Source organism: Hydra vulgaris, chromosome 02, assembly GCF_038396675.1.
Source record: "Hydra vulgaris chromosome 02, alternate assembly HydraT2T_AEP".
Taxonomy (NCBI): Eukaryota; Metazoa; Cnidaria; class Hydrozoa; order Anthoathecata; family Hydridae; genus Hydra; species Hydra vulgaris.
The window spans coordinates 54,182,657-54,199,426 of record NC_088921.1 but is presented as its reverse complement, the minus strand read 5'-3'; the positions used below and the strand labels follow the sequence as shown (position 1 = coordinate 54,199,426).

General features: G+C 26.5%; 1 protein-coding gene across 3 annotated transcripts in view; it reads left to right on the top strand.

Moving 5' to 3' along the window:
* LOC100205261 (uncharacterized) overlaps positions 1–15,758 on the top strand; it is a 98,773-nt gene extending 83,015 nt beyond the window's left edge. For all 3 annotated transcript variants that reach the window (XM_065791390.1, XM_065791391.1, XM_065791392.1), the window contains 10 exons: positions 3,339–3,554; positions 6,129–6,229; positions 8,301–8,475; positions 10,814–10,980; positions 11,419–11,699; positions 11,791–11,961; positions 12,043–12,321; positions 12,536–12,661; positions 12,783–13,080; positions 15,531–15,758. In XM_065791390.1, the coding sequence (XP_065647462.1) occupies positions 3,339–3,554; positions 6,129–6,229; positions 8,301–8,475; positions 10,814–10,980; positions 11,419–11,699; positions 11,791–11,961; positions 12,043–12,321; positions 12,536–12,661; positions 12,783–13,080; positions 15,531–15,699 (1,983 nt within the window). In that variant the 3' untranslated portion in view covers positions 15,700–15,758. The remainder of the gene's footprint in view (positions 1–3,338; positions 3,555–6,128; positions 6,230–8,300; positions 8,476–10,813; positions 10,981–11,418; positions 11,700–11,790; positions 11,962–12,042; positions 12,322–12,535; positions 12,662–12,782; positions 13,081–15,530) is intronic.
* The last annotated feature ends 1,012 nt before the right edge of the window (positions 15,759–16,770 follow it).

The following is a 16,770-nucleotide window of genomic DNA, read 5'->3' as shown; positions in this document are numbered from 1 at the left end:
TATGCGACCGTAAAAAGTTTAAATCAATTTCTTGTAGTTTTAGTTTAACGCGATCAATCGAAACTTGCTCTGTTGAAGCTTGCCAATGTCCCTCTTAAACCTTCTGTGCCAAATGTCCCCAAAAATTTTTAATTAGTCGTGCTTGAGGCACATTTGGGGGATTGGATTTTTTATCAACGTAATAGACATATTGGTCCATTCAATTTAGAGAATCTTTAGAATAATGAGAACTTGCTAAATCTGGCCAAAATAAATAGTTAAGGTCTCCATGATACTTCTGAATAAATGGAAGTCGTTTTTCTAAACATTCATTAATATAGATTGATGAATTGATCGCTACAGCTTTGGAAGTGCGAAACAATGGCTCGGACATACCATGGTCAGACATGGCTATCCACATTAATAATTTTTTTGGAAATTTCTCTTTTCCTATAAAACGAACACTTTCTGGGCATGTCTTTTTGTTGTTTGTGTAGTATCCAGAGTTTCCAGGCATGTTGTCCCCTGCAAAACAAAAGTATTTTTCGTCATCGATAACTAGAAGCGATTTTGTGTTATAGAGTTGGTTAACTAGTTTCCTGCTTCTTTTCTTTGCCTTTATTTGTTGTTCTATAGTGTATTTTGGAGTCTTTTCATGTTTTCTATATTTAATATTCATTTTTTTTAACTGACGACCAATTGTCAATTGATTTACACCGAATTTAATACCTTTTTTTCTCTGACTGACCCCTTTTTCGACTGTTGACAAGTCTCGTTAATTCGGCTTTCTTTTCTCTAGTGTAGGATGTCGGGCGACCAGGGTGCTTTCTATCAGAAAACGATTGAACAGTTTCAAGTCTTTTTAGGTTATCATATATTGTACTTCGAGCAAATCCTTCCTTTTCAAAATGATTTACGATTATTTTTTTTATATATATTAGGTTTATTTACAAAAAACATCTTTAGTCACTTTCGAAAAGATTCTTGTTCAGCTGCATTTAACCTCATTTTAAATAATTGTGTTTCAAATAATAAAGTTTATATTTTATAGAGCGTTTATGCCTACGCATAAAACCGCAAAAACTAATTATTATGCTCAAATAATGAAATTAGGATTTGTCCGATAACTTCAATATCACCAGTTATGTTATTAAGGTACTCAGGTAATAAGTAAAGTCAGTAAGTTCAAGCTTTTCTTTTCTTCAGAATTATTTAATAGGGCTATTATCCTAATAAGCTGCTGTTATGGTCAGAAACTTGATAAAGAAAAAATTTATTTAGCCCGTCGCAATTTTTTCCAGAAGAATATTACAATAAGAAGTTATAATCTATTAAACATTATTCATTAACTTGAAACAAAGATTTTAAAGAATTCTATTTTCTATTACTAAAAAATTATTGAAATAAAAAAAGATTATGTAAAGAATAAGTATAAAAATAGTTGGTGTAGACTTACTATTACCTGTAAAGCTGATAAATCTTTAACTGGTGCTTTAATACTTGATAGGATTGTAACTGCTCCAGCAAATTTCCAGTATTTAATGCAGTTTTGTCACAGCAAACACCCACAATATTGTCAACAGTATCATAGTATTCCTAGAGATTGAGGATTATATACGTTAGATTGAAAACGTTTGCACAGTCATTTTCTTGTTATGAGGACATTCTCAGCTGTGTCTGTTTTTTTTTATCATATTGTTATTTATATTTTTTATCATATTTTTATCATACTGTTTAACTGTTTCACATCTTTTCTTTCTTAGCAGAGTCTTGAATTAAAATGCTTTGTCATGTTGCGTAGTCATACTCATATTCCTTTCAGATCTTTGATCTTCATAAAAGGCTACATATTCTGTTTTTGTCTCTTCTGTTTTTCTCTGATTTTTCATTGTCATGTTAATTAGTTGAGGAACGTCAAACAAGTTATAAATTTCCATCCGGAACTCTACTTGCTTACGAGTCCAGATATACATATATATATATATATATATATATATATATATATATATATATATATATATATATATATATATATATATATATATATATATATATGTATACTTATATATATATTAGAGTGTCTCGAAAAAAAATATTTATATATAAAATGGCTACATACATCAAAAATATCGATCTGAGAGAAATGTAATAGCTTGGTGTAAAACTTAAATATTTTAAAAATTGTTGGTTTTTGTCATATTTATATATGACAAAAATCTATGATATTTAGCTATTATATATGATTTATATATACATACATATATATATATATATATATATATATATATATATATATATATATATATATATATATATACATATATATATATGTATATATATATATATATATATATATATATATATATATACATATATATATATGTATATATATATATATATATATATATATATATATATATATATATATATATGTATGCATGTATGTATGTATGTATGTATATATATATGTATATATATATATATGTATGTATGTATGTATGTATATATATATGTATATATATATATATGTATGCATGTATGTATGTATGTATGTATGTATATATATATATATATATATATATATGTATGTATGTATGTATGTATGTATGTATGTATGTATGTATGTATATATAATTATTTTTCTACCTCTTAATAAAAAAAAAAAAAGTAAGAAATATGTATAAAATGGTAGGATATATATAAAGGAAAAGGTCAGAAAAGGTTGTGTGGAAGAGACTTACAAAAATACATTTTAGGGTCAGGCAGCTAGTATATTATATTGATATATGTGTGTGGTGTGTGTGTATGTATATATATATTTATATATATATATATATATATATATATATATATATATATATATATATATATATATATATATATATATATATATATATATGATTTCAGTGAAGACATCGTGTATAAGAGTGTATGTTATATTAATAAGAAAACATCAATACGAATTCTCTTAATACAAATAATAATTTATTTTGAGAAATTTTCACTGGGTTATGGATACCAGCATCATCAGCTCGTAAAATATTAATATTAATATTTTACGAGCTGATGATGCTGGTATCCATAACCCAGTGAAAATTTCTCAAAATAAATTATTATTTGTATTAAGAGAATTCGTATTGTTTGATGTTTTCTTATTAATATAATATATATATATATATATATATATATATATATATATATATATATATATATATATATATATATATATATATATATATATATATATATATATTATATATGCAATATTTAAATAATATTTATTTATTACATACATTACATACATTTATTTATATTTATATTTATTTTTCTTTAATATATATTTCTTTTTATTTTACTAGAAATCTTACCAGATTATGTTAGAAGCAAACAGTATGGATTCAAATGGTGGAGTTTTTTCTATACCTGTTGAGCACAACTCATTATTGTGCTCAAAATTTCACAAACCAACTCTCTTAAAAAAATTCGGAACTTGGAATGAATTAGTTGAAAACATAGCTAAATATCCACTTTGCATTGTGTCTAATAAAGGGTTTTTTATGGCAGCTAATTCTTTGGTGTGTTTCAAGTTTTTTTGTTGTTGTTTTTTTGAATTTTTTTAACAATTTAAAAAACTAAAGCATTGTGTTGTTCTTGTTTGTTTTGTTTTGTAATACAACTTGATTATTTCAACATAAATTGGTATTATTATGCAATGTACTAGTCTGAAAAACAGAATTACACATTTATTTTAATTATAGAGAAAATATAGTATAGAATAATTTTGACAATTCCTCATTGTAAAAAAATATGGCTAAAGTAGAATTACAGTAATAGGAACTAGGGTTACTAAGATGTTAGTGCCCAAACATTACTCAGTATGTGTAATAAATATTAAAAAACCCTACCTGATTAAAGTATGGAAAACTTTTGGAACATATGTATTTGTTATAGCAACACATGTATTTGTTATAGCAACACATGTGATTGTTATAGGAACACATGTAAGCTTGCATGCAAAAGTCTTTGGTCAGTGTGTGAGTTTTCTGTAAAAAACCAAGTTATGCTCATTCATTTTAACAGTTTGTTACTAATACATTTGCTTTATAAACAAGAATTTTTGTTAAACAACAGATATACTTAACTTGAATTCGGAATTTATACTCGTCAATATGACAGCGTTAAGTGTGGATGACAGCCTTTCAGAGATTTGGCATTTGAAAGAGTACCTTATCTAATGTTTGAAAATTAAGTTTTTCCAGGCATCTTGGAGACATTTCCAGAGACTATTTATATTAGTTGGGAACATTATGGGTACCCTTCTGTCCAACTCATCCCATAGTTTCTCTATAGAGTTTAGTCAGGCGATTGTGGAGGCCAAGTTATGATTTTAAGCACTGTCTTTTTTTCTTTTGTTTTCAAATAACTTGAACATAGTTTAGAAGTGTGTTTAAGGTCATTGTCTTGTTGAAAGACAAACCCTTTTACCAATATTACGAATACCAAATGGTACTGCATGATGAATCAAAATACTATAGTACACTTTTTTATCTATTATTGATTTTACTTGAACTAAACCACCCCAAATCATGACATTACCACCACCGTGTTTCACTGAATAACTCAAACAAGTATCATTAACACATTCACCTACCAATCATTGGACATACAAAATTTCTCTGGTTACAAATAATTCAAAAATTTATTCATCAGTCCAAAATACTTTTTTCCATTGATCTAATATCCACAATTAATGATCTCTTGCCCATTTAAGTCATCTTTATTTATTTACACGTTGTAACAAAGGTTTTCAATATATTATGCAACCATTCTGTTCAACTCTATGTAGTTGTTTCTTGACCATATCAACTGGTATTGAAGTTTTTCTTTCTTATTTAATTCTTCTTTAATCATAGTGGCTGGAAGTTGTCTGTTACCTTTGCTCATAACTAAAATATTTTTATCTTCTAACTTAGTTGTACATTTTGGTCTTCCTGTTTGTTTTTTAGTCGAGTTTGTCCCTGTTATTTATAATTGTGTTAACATGTATATTACATTTAAGTATTTTTCAGTCTTTTTGCTAATTTATTACCGTCTTTAAAGTTGAGTTTTCTTTTCTTCAGATAAAATCCGAATTTCTGCACTCAGCTCAATTGAAAATTGATGTAACTCAATTGAATATTCTGTTATTGGTATTTTATTTTGACTCATGTTCACACAAGTCTTGCTTAAAAAACAATTTAATATCAAGGTGTTAGTATGCGTACAAAGTTAATAATCATATTCAGAAATTACTCATAAAAAAACCCATCAATAACATATATTCAGTAATAAAACTTGTAGTTTAAATAGATATTCATTTTCTAAATAATGCAATTTACTCAAAAACTTACTTGAGAAAATCTTAAATGCTAAACATATATTATCAACTCAATATGAACAAACTCACTGGATCAAACTCAAGACTTTTATTATACTAAACTAAGCAGAATTTTGCTTTTATACATACGTAGAACTTTCCAGAACTGACTCAGAAATTTCAACAAACTAAATATTACTGCCCACAGACGTTTATAATACTTAAATAAAAAATTAGTTAAAATAAAACAATTTTCAGGGGTTTACAAGGATTCGAGACATTCACATGAGGTACATTTGCTACAATATTAAATATTACCAAAGATTTTTGCATGCGTAGAGTATTTGTTATTATACAAATGCACATTTGTTATTATATAAATGCACATGTATTTTTTATTTATTATTATAATTATTATTTAATTATTCATTTCATCATCTAAAAAGTTTCAAACATGTGTGACCAAAACTAAATAATTAAGTTTACCTTTTTAATTGACCCACAGCAATTTAAGTTGGCATGCTTTTTTTTAATAAGTATAATGCTTATAAACATACAAGGTTCAGATTTTGTTAAGATAAAATAAGCAAATCATAAGTATATTGTTGAGCCTAACATATGCAATGCATGTACTTGTTATAGTAACACTTATTTTCGTTACAAATATATTTTTTATAGAAAAATGTTTTCATAAAAAAATTGAATTATAAACTATTTTTTCCTTTGAATATTTATTAAATTTATTTAAGTAACTAAATTGTTTATAGTTTAATCTTATTTTATTTTATTATAGGATGTTGGTGATAGCTATGGTATAATAGCCGGAAGTGGTAAGTATATGACTACTCTTGAAAATCCTTCATTTGTCAGGGTATGGATACGAGAAGGTGGAAGGTAATGCTTTCTTTTGAAGTTGTATAAAAGTTTAGGCCATGTTTTATTAAAATTTTTTGTTTGATATTCCTAATTTAGGCGGAAACTAAAATTATTTATTTGCTTTTTTGTGCTTATCAGAAATGTCTGTTAATGGGTTGATTAAGTTGTTAGTACAACCTGTCCCTTGTCTTTACCCTGTTTGGACCAGCCATGACTTTAAATCTGATCCTAATTATGACCCTCATCACCCTAAATATTTCCTTCATTTTTTTGATTTATGGAAATTGCATTATTTCAGGCGTTATTGCGACAAGCACTGAAAAAGCAAACAAATAGTTATAATTTGGTTGCTTAACTGAAGGATTACTGATTATTTTTTTTTCCCTTTTTTTAATATAATGTCTAGATCATACATAACAAGCAAAAACTATTGAGTCACTTCCAGAAAAAAATTTTTTATGTGGGCCATATATGGCAGTTCATGTTAGCCATATATTTACCACACTCTTTTATGGAATAGCTTTGATGCGTTCCATATGTGGCTATAATGTTTATCTCACTAAAACCACACTAAACAAGAGCGAAAGCCAATTTATTTAAATAATCTATACATTAACAAGTCAGTAGATTTGTTAATGTATAGAGTATACAAATAATTATACATATATACCTTTACAAATAAGTATCATACTGTATGTTTACTTATTTGTATAGGAATACCAGTTAAAAAACTTTAATGGAAAAACATACTTTTTGCTTTTATTTACAATTTTATTCACCAATAAATATATACACATAAAACAACTTTTATTAAATTTATAAAATTCGTTCTGTAATAATTCTGCACACAAAACTAATCTGATGAATTATGCAATGAAGACATAATATATTCTTCAAATTCTTTATCTAGCATTCTTACAATCTTTTCAAATAGTAGCTAAAGATAGTTTCATATGAAATCTATGCACAAACAAAATCGAGAGAAAAAAAATCAATAATAACGAAATCTTGCTTACATTGCCCGTCATTTTAAAATCTTATGTTGTTTTTTGGTAGCAAATACAATGTGAAAAGATCTTCATTTAGTATAACTCTGATTACAATTTTTTTTTTGTTAAGTATAACTCTGTTTAGAATAAGTACAATTTAAGTATAACTCGCTAAGTATAACAACATATTTTTATTTTTTAAGTGTAACTCTGATTTACAAATTTTACTGAAAGCTTATTTTGAATAACAGTTCTCAAATATATTCATTAAAAAACCGCTCAAGCTTACTTCCAACTATGAATTGAAAATTATCAAAACTGTAAACCACATGATATCATGGTATATTCTAGAGTTTACTACAATGCATCGAAATAGAATCATAGTTTACAATTGGTGAAAATTCAAAATTCAAAATGAGGCAAGATTGTGCGTTTTATATGTATAGCCCATATAATAGCCACACCTAATTTAGCACATATTTATTTAAAGATTATACCACACTAAGTGGAATAATTATGTAGATGCATGTGTTCCACATGTGGGCCACACTGATCATCAACATATATATCAATTATCAACTGAAATATAGTTTTACACTTTTATTCCACTTGTAAGCAGTACAGCCACATGTGAGCCACATATACCTTTCTTATCAGGATAGGTAACGTAAATTGTGGGTAAAGCTGGGGTAGCTCCTAAAGCTCCCACTTGAATCTTTATAGCTTAGACTACTAGAAATTTTATGAGGCATACAATCCTTTCTGTTGTGATCATTTTTCCTTGTAATTGTTTTATAATAAAAGTGCTCTGTCTTATTCTGTTTTACTTGTTTACATTTGGTAGAGCATCTAGTTGTAAAAATTTTCAAACTTCTTCAATGTCAGATCTGGACAGACAAATTTTATTGTTATACTACCACTAAAATGGTTATCATCTAAGCTTCTCCCACCCTTATTTAATATTCAAATTTGGGCTTTTATAATATTATATTTTTTATTATGCTTTTTTTTCCTTTAGGTAAATATTTACACAATTTATTCATTAAATTATTGTTTGTTGAATTCATTCTTTAAGTTGTCATTGAATAATTTTGTTTTAGCCGCTATTCGTGTAATGACTTGCGAGTACGAGGACTTGTCAATGGCCAGTTGTACAAAGATGGTTTGTACATGTTGGCAGATAATCAACCCGCCTATTGTGACATGACATCAACACTAAACGAGGCTTGGACCCTGCTTGTTACTTCTGTATCTGGTGGATGGACCTCAGATCAAGTATTTTATTAAAATTTATTATTAACTTTTATAGAATAAAATATTGATTAGTTCTAAAGAAAAATTTTTATATGATGATATAAAATGTATATATATATATATATATATATATATATATATATATATATATATATATATATATATATATATATATATATATATATATATATATATATGTATATATATATATATATATATATATATATATATATATATATATATATATATATATATATATATATATATATATATATATATATATATATATATATATATATAAAAACTATTAGCCCACTTTGATATTTTTTGTAATTTTTTATCTTCTTAGAGGTAAAACTAATGTTTTTATAAAAATGCAGATAAAAACTTTATGTATAAATAAAGTATAACTATTTTCCAACATAAGATACACAAAATAACAATTAGAATTTGTTTAATAACATGAATTTTTAATATTTTGTTGATCCTCTCTTATTTTATATAACTGCACAAAGACGATTCGGCATGCTATAAATGCAATTTAAAACCATTTCTTTCAAATTTGCATTATGGTTCCAATGCCAAATAACTTTTTCAATCAATTTGGTTATATTTGTGACTTTTTCTAGGAGCATTTCTCTCTTTAATAGCTTCTATACATTTTCTATGGGGTTTAGATCTAGGGAGTTCCCTGGCCAATCAAAAAGTGGAATTTTTAGAGATGCTAATAATTTTTTAATGGATTTTGCAGAGTGGCTTAGTGCTGCATCTTGCATAAATATTTTCTTCAGCTTGTTTGAAAACCACTTCTTCAATTGAGGTAAGTAAAGAGTTTTAATGACCTTTTTGTATTGGTTCTGTTTTAATAATCCATCCACAATGTACAGTTGAGAAAGGCCTTTTTAATCACTAATAACTGACCAAAACATGACTTTAGGAGGATGTTTAATTGTCTGGTTTATATAATCTTCATGAAGTTTTTCATTGAAAGCCCTTTTCACATATTGAGCCTTTTAAGTCATAATTTCTATGGTAGACTCATTGCTGAAGCATACCTGGAGAAAACAGAATAAAAACAATGGTAGACTCATTGCTGAAGCATACCTGGAGAAAACAGAATAAAAACAATCACAATATACACGCAATGAAATATTAGGAAAAAAAATTATATTTTTGTTTTATATTACTTCTTTGCCCAATCCAGGCGCTTTTCTCTCTGAGAATTGGTTAATTTTAGCTTTTATGCTGGATTTCTACTTTTAATGCCTTTTAATTGTTTCCACATTTAGTCCCACATCATTCAACTTGCTAGAAATTGCTATGTATGTAGAAAATCTATTTTCTTTTACAATTTTCACTAGTTTTCTCTCATTCTTTTGTGTTATTTTCTTTTGTCGACCACATTTGCTTTGCCTCTGAATATATAATGGAAGGCCATTTTTCAATTTGTCTTTGATTCAGTTTACAGTACGTCTTAAAATCTTACATTTTCTTAATATTTCACTTATCAAGTAATGCTTATCTATTTGAAAATACTGAATGATTGCGTTTTTTTTAAGAACTTTTTTTTCAGAGATTGATGTCTTTTTTTTCTCCCTATTTTGTTATTTAGAAAAATTGTTTAGTATAAAAAATATTAAAGCAAAGTATACAAAATGTGTAAGTATTGTTTAAAAATGGCTTAAAATTTATTATAATATAAATCTAATGTAATTAAATCACAATAGTAAACAAAAAATAATAATACACTTAAAGTAAACATAGTAAAACAGCACGTAGGACAAAACACAAATGACATAAGTTAAACAAATGTCATTTGTCCCCCTGCAAATGTTAGCACCCTGAAATTAATTTCATAGAAATAATATAATTTTGAGAGAGAAAGAGAGCGAGAGATGTAAATATAGCAGACTCAAATTTATTCAGTATATTTAGGAAAAGGAAGAAAAAACAAAAAATAATTGCTACCTCAATCTAAGCCATTAGTTGATGTATCAGCACTCCCTTGCATGTTCTACCTAGATAGTCAGTCAATGTATGTACTGAAGCGCTCACAGCTAACCCATTCAGTACAATGTCATATTGCTTTTTTTGCTCTGATGATGATTGTCATCATCTTTGTAACTACCCTCATCAATAATTGTCAATTATTACCTTTATCATCTTTACTTTAAAGCCAGCTTTCGCAATGATTTTGACACATGAAAAATCAGCTGCAATATTTTTTCAATATTTTTATATTATATATTTCTTCCTAAAACTATTTTCTATTTTAATAGTTTTTTTTTTTTAGCTTTTTTTTCATATTTGGCTTTCTTTTATTTTATTTTTAAATTTTTTAAACTTTTTTTTAATTCAGGTTTATTCGAGAAACACTGGTACTCCTTCACTTTATGAAGATTTTTCCATTCTTAATAAAGCAAACACAATTAAAAAGTTGTCTAATGGTGGAACAATCAAATACATGCTTGAGGGAACAGCTCGGAAAAGATGGGGAGGGATATGGGAGTCTTCTACTGCATACTTGTAGGTTTTTTTAGGTTTTGTTTGCGTATCCATTTATAATAAAAAGAAATATTTTTTACGAATGTAACTTTATAATGAGATTAGTGTGTTATTTAACTTATTTAAAAAGTCTTTTGATTGGTTGTTATTATTTTCTTGATTTTCAGAAGACAATATTTTATATTAAATTATAAATTAAAGTTTATTACTTTACCAAAATTGTGTGTTAGTATTGTTGTATATTATTTCAAAAAAATCTATATTCTTTTTGAAGAAAAAGTATAAAATATAACCGTATTCATATTTTTATTATGGGATATGTTAACAAATTTATTTTAGATCATTTATCATATAAAGTAAATCTGATTTTTGTATGATAAAATTTTGTCAATAAAAAATTGACAAACGAATAAACTTATAAAAGATCTGCGTTTTTTTTATTGTATTTATTATTTTCAGATTTAACGCTACATCATGTCAACCAACAAAAATTACAAATCAATTTGATTCATGGGATAATGGGTCATGGTGGCAAGGTCCATATCCTTGCCTTCCATTTTTGTCTACAGACACTACCAAAGACGGATTATTAATTACAAGTACTGCTGAGTATGGAGGAGTAATCATTTCTAAGAACCCTAAAAACTTGCCTTCTAGTTGGATTTTAAATGCAAACAATAACCCAGGAGTGATTTGGTATTGGCTGAATGAAAATGACTGTGATAGTACTTACAAACCTAGTAATTGTTTTTGAGTTTGTAATCTCAAAGATTGATTATATTTGTAGAGTTATTTTTTCTTTTACGTTTTTTTGTTTGCATATTTTTAAAGTTAATGGTGGTCTTTCTCCTTGGAGTGAATGGAGCAGCTGTTCAGTTTTTTGTGGAACTGGAAAACGAAGTAGTCAACGATTTTGCATTAATCCTTTACCAAAGTGTGGAGGCAAAGAGTGTGATTCTGTAGAAATGTTTAGAGAACAATCATGTGTTGGAAGTTGCTTTAGTTAGTTTTTTTTGTTTTTTTTTAAATAAGTTTGTTTTTTCCTTTTTACACTTACTGAAAAAAATGAACTTTTTGATTTAGCTACACAAATACGTTCGTTTGGAAATATCTATTGCATTGAACCTGAAGTTGGTGGATGTACTGTGGCTGATAATACAAAACTTGTTCTTCGTCCTTTATCCTCTTTTTGTAAAAATGAGGCTTCCAATTTTGTTTATAATCCAAAAACTGGTAGTCTGCTGCATAAATGCAGTGGAAAACTAGTTTGTGCTAAAGATGGTATCAAATATTCTTCTCCGATTGTAATTAGCTCAACTTGTAAAGAGTTTACTTCAGCAAGTCAGATACAGAGAACACTGTGTAGGTTTTTAATTTTATAATCAATTTTATTAAAAGAATCATTTTTTCAACTCTAGTAGGCCATTAAAGTAAATAATTTTATAATTCCATACAACTCTCAAATAAAAGTTTGAGAAGCAAGGCTACATTATGGAGAAATACTGAGTATGGTGTGATATAGGATAGTCTACTTACAAATATTTTTATTTTTAATTTAACATAGTTTTAATGTTAGGGCAAACTAATCAAATGGACAGTTTGTGTTTTGATCCAAATGGGGGTACTTTAGCAAATGGAGTTAATCTAATTCTTTGGGGAGGATGTAAGGATACTAAGCAAAAGTTTGTGATGCCTGGAATAGGTAAATTTATAGTTTGGTGTTGAGTTCAACGAAATATTTTGCATAATTAAACATAAAAATATACAATTGGTTTTTAATAAAATTTATTTTGTAATATAAAAAGAATTCATATTTGGTTTAGTTAATGGTTCTGTTTCTGTTTCACTTTTCAATAATATTGCAAATTTGGCAGCTTTGAAAACTGGCAAACCCATAACAACAGGTTTTATTGATAACTTTGATTTACCACCTTATGATATCAGTAATAGTGGAGTTCGCATGTGGACATACTTTAAAGCTCCTCAATCAGGTTTATACTATTTTATGGTTTCTTGTGATGATTTGTGTGAACTATTGTTTACTAAAGATGTGACAAAATCAAATTTGGCTACAAAGATAGCTGGATGTACTAGCTATACTAACAGATATGCATGGAACAGGTAATCGTAATAAATATTTTAAGATTTTTAATTATTTGTTTATATAAATAAACAATAACTGAGTGAAACCTGTTTGTATAAAGGAAAATTGCTTGAATGTATAAGTTATATTACTTAAAGTATTAATAAGTTTATATTTGTATATATGTATGCATGACATTGTCAGATAAATATAAATATACACATTATTCAGATTTATAGTTAAAACTTTTATAATATTTTAGATATTATATACACCTTATTTTTTTAATGCCAAACTGTTACCAAAATAATCTCAGCAACAATCATTTTTCATTTATAAAACGTTGGGCAACTATTGCAAGGTCCGTAGCATAGAGTTTGTCATGGGTTTGTAAACATGTAGAAATAGTAGATGGTTTAGGCATATCTGCATTATTATCGACTAAAGATAAGTCTTTCAATGTCAAAGCGCAGAAAATTATTTTCTGCATTTGCATATGACTTATGATAAGATTTAAACCTATTGGTTTAATTTTTTATATGAATTAAGCAAGTTTGGTGGTATTGGCTTTAATTTCATAAAGAAGGAATTTTTATGTTAGTAAAATCTATCTTTAATTTTTTTTTTCCGTTATTTGAAATAGTAGAAACCCTCTTCCTGTTGACTTGCTTTTATACTGCGTATGTAAATAACATTTTTATTTGAACATTTTCCATTTGGTGGGCATGATTCAATCTGACGCCAATCACAATGGAGGATTAAGATTCTAATCTTAGTATTTGATAATATTTTATTGTTTTGTAAATGTTGCGGATGTTAAGAAAACGGTGGTCGGTTCTAGACAAGAATTCAGGAAAGCCTTTCTAGGAAAGAAACATGAAAATTCTTGCTATGATAGAAAAAAACATGATTACTTTTTAGGATAGAATAATTGAAGGATAGAAAAGAAGAAAGAAATACATATATCCTTTCTGGCAAAGAAAAATGAAAAATTTGCTAGCAAAGACTTTTTTAGGATAGAAATCGCACAAGTAAAAGTCATTTTCTTTCTAGCAAAGAAAATTGGAAAAACGTACTAGCAAAGAAATTTTAAAAACGTGCTAGCAAAGAAATTTTAAGAAAGAATTAGCGCGAAATTAATAGTATAAAATTAATTCTCAATTACCCGTTTTTATACAAAGGCAGAGCAGCAAGCTTTTTTATACTAAGATTAATAAATTAATTTTTTGGATTGCTCGCCCTCACCAAAAACCTTTTTGCGCGGGCGATTTAGCTCCACTGCGCCTGTCCCTATTTTAGTCAGTCGATGTAGCAACACTCCGCTGCGCCTATCCCTATTTAAGTCAGTCGATGTATGCACACTCCACTACGCCTATCCCTATTTAAGTCAGTCGATGTATGCACACTCCGCTGCGCCAATCCCTATTTAAGTCAGTCGATGTATATTTGAAATTTCTGAATCATTCATCAGTGATTCACTTTTATTATAAATGGTAATTCTGTCCTAGCAAGTTTTTTTGGATTAATGAAATAAAATTCTGTCGTAGCAAGTTTTTTAGATTTATTAAATAAAATTCTTTCCTAGCAAGTTTTTCGCATTTAATTTCGCATAAAATTCTTTCCGAGCAAGTTGTTTACATTTATTAAAAAACATTCTTTCTTAGAAAGTATTTCAGGTTTCTTTTCAAAGTTTCTGCCAAAAAATATTCTTTTGTAAAAATTCTTTTCTAGTAAGGTTTCTTTATTTCTATCATAAAACATTCTATTCTGAAATTATTCTTTCCTAGTTTTCTATCCTCATTTTATTCTTGTCTAGCATGGTACACCAAGAAAACAGCTATAGCATAACCTTTATTCTGGTTAACCAGTTTATGGAATTAACGAATTTTTGGGAAGTTTCTATCAATTGAAATTTAAATAATTAAACTCTTATTCTTATGCGTCTTCGCAGAAGAATAAGAGTTTAAGAAGAAGGAAAGAATTTTCGTCCTCATGATTAACTTTTTTTTGTTTAACTTTTTTGGAATTCTTGGGAATGACAAATGTTGGGAATGATTTTTTTAAATACACTAGACTTAAGAGCACTATTATAAAAGTGTATGTGTTTATATACATATATATATTTATTTATTTTTTTTACACATATTTATGTATACACACACCCACACACACACATATAAATCTATTTATTATAATATATATATATATATATATATATATATATATATATATATATATATATATATATATATATATATATATATACAAATATATATTTATTTATGTATACACACACACACATATAAATCTTTGTGTATTTGTGCGTGTGTTAACAAGTAACTGAATTTTATTTATACTGCTGTTATATATATGCGTAGGTTTTTTTTGTTTTTTTTTAACCAAAGTTTTAATACAATATTAAGGAAGTATAAAATAAATAATCGCTGAGAAAAATAAAAAATGAATAATCAAAACTTTGCTTTAACAGGTTTTCTGAACAAAAATCATCTCCAATCAGTTTAAACGTTGGCGTCAAATACTACTTGGAAGTCAATTTGTTTAATAGCGGAGCTAGTGGACATAGTGCTGTTGGCGTTATAATGCCTAATGGTGATGTTGTGGCGCCCATAAGTTATGACTATCTTTCGGCAAAATAATTTTTTTTTGAATCATTTGTTTCTGAAATGAATGAATTATATACTGCTTGCACTTTTGTTAAGTAATTTTTATTATTCAAATTTACATATATAGATATATTTATACATGTATGATTTTATATATATATATATATATATATATATATATATATATATATATATATATATATATATATATATATATATATATATATATATATACACACACACACACATATACATATAACATTTTAAATTATAATAATTTTTATGCTTTTACTGCCGTCTTTATTATGAAACTTTTTTAAATCAAGAAAACTTGAACATAAATTTTTTTTTTAATTGGTTTCAAAATTTTCATACACTTGTAAAAATTTTATCTTGTAATTTTATCAATGTAAATTTTTTTTTGTTTTTTAAATAAATGGAATAATATAACATTTTATAAATAATTTTTATTATATGTCTCGTAATTTACTAATATTTATTGAAATAACCTATTTTTATTGAAATTTTTGCCAAAAGTTTATTTTATTCCAATTTAAAATACTAACCACAAAAATGTTTGAAAAAAAATGTTTGAGGGTAATGTAGTCGTATAAATGTGGATCCTCATGCATAGAAGGTATTACATACCAAAAAGTTTATTTAGACATCATTAAGAATGTAATGCTGGTACATTAAAAGTATAAAATGTATATACAAATTGTAAATAGATCTTACAAAAAGATAGTTAAAAAATCAATCAACTAAGTTCATTTATTTGTTTTCATTAAAAAAATATTGGTAAAACATTCCTCATGATGTATTCATAAATTTAATTGGTGCCTCGTTGCTGTTTTGCTGTTTTGAAAGAAAATATTCTAAATAATAACTCTCTTATTGAAACCATTTTATTGAAAAATTGTAATTTTATAGGTTTTAGTTAAAGTTTCATCATTTTTGAAATAAATATTAATCAAAACTGTTTCTAAACTTTTGCACGGAATTCTTTTCGTAAAAACAATTTATTTTCATTTAACCGTCGAATTTTAATTGCACAACAAGAACTCTTGATATATATTAATCGCACAACAAGAACTCTTGATATAT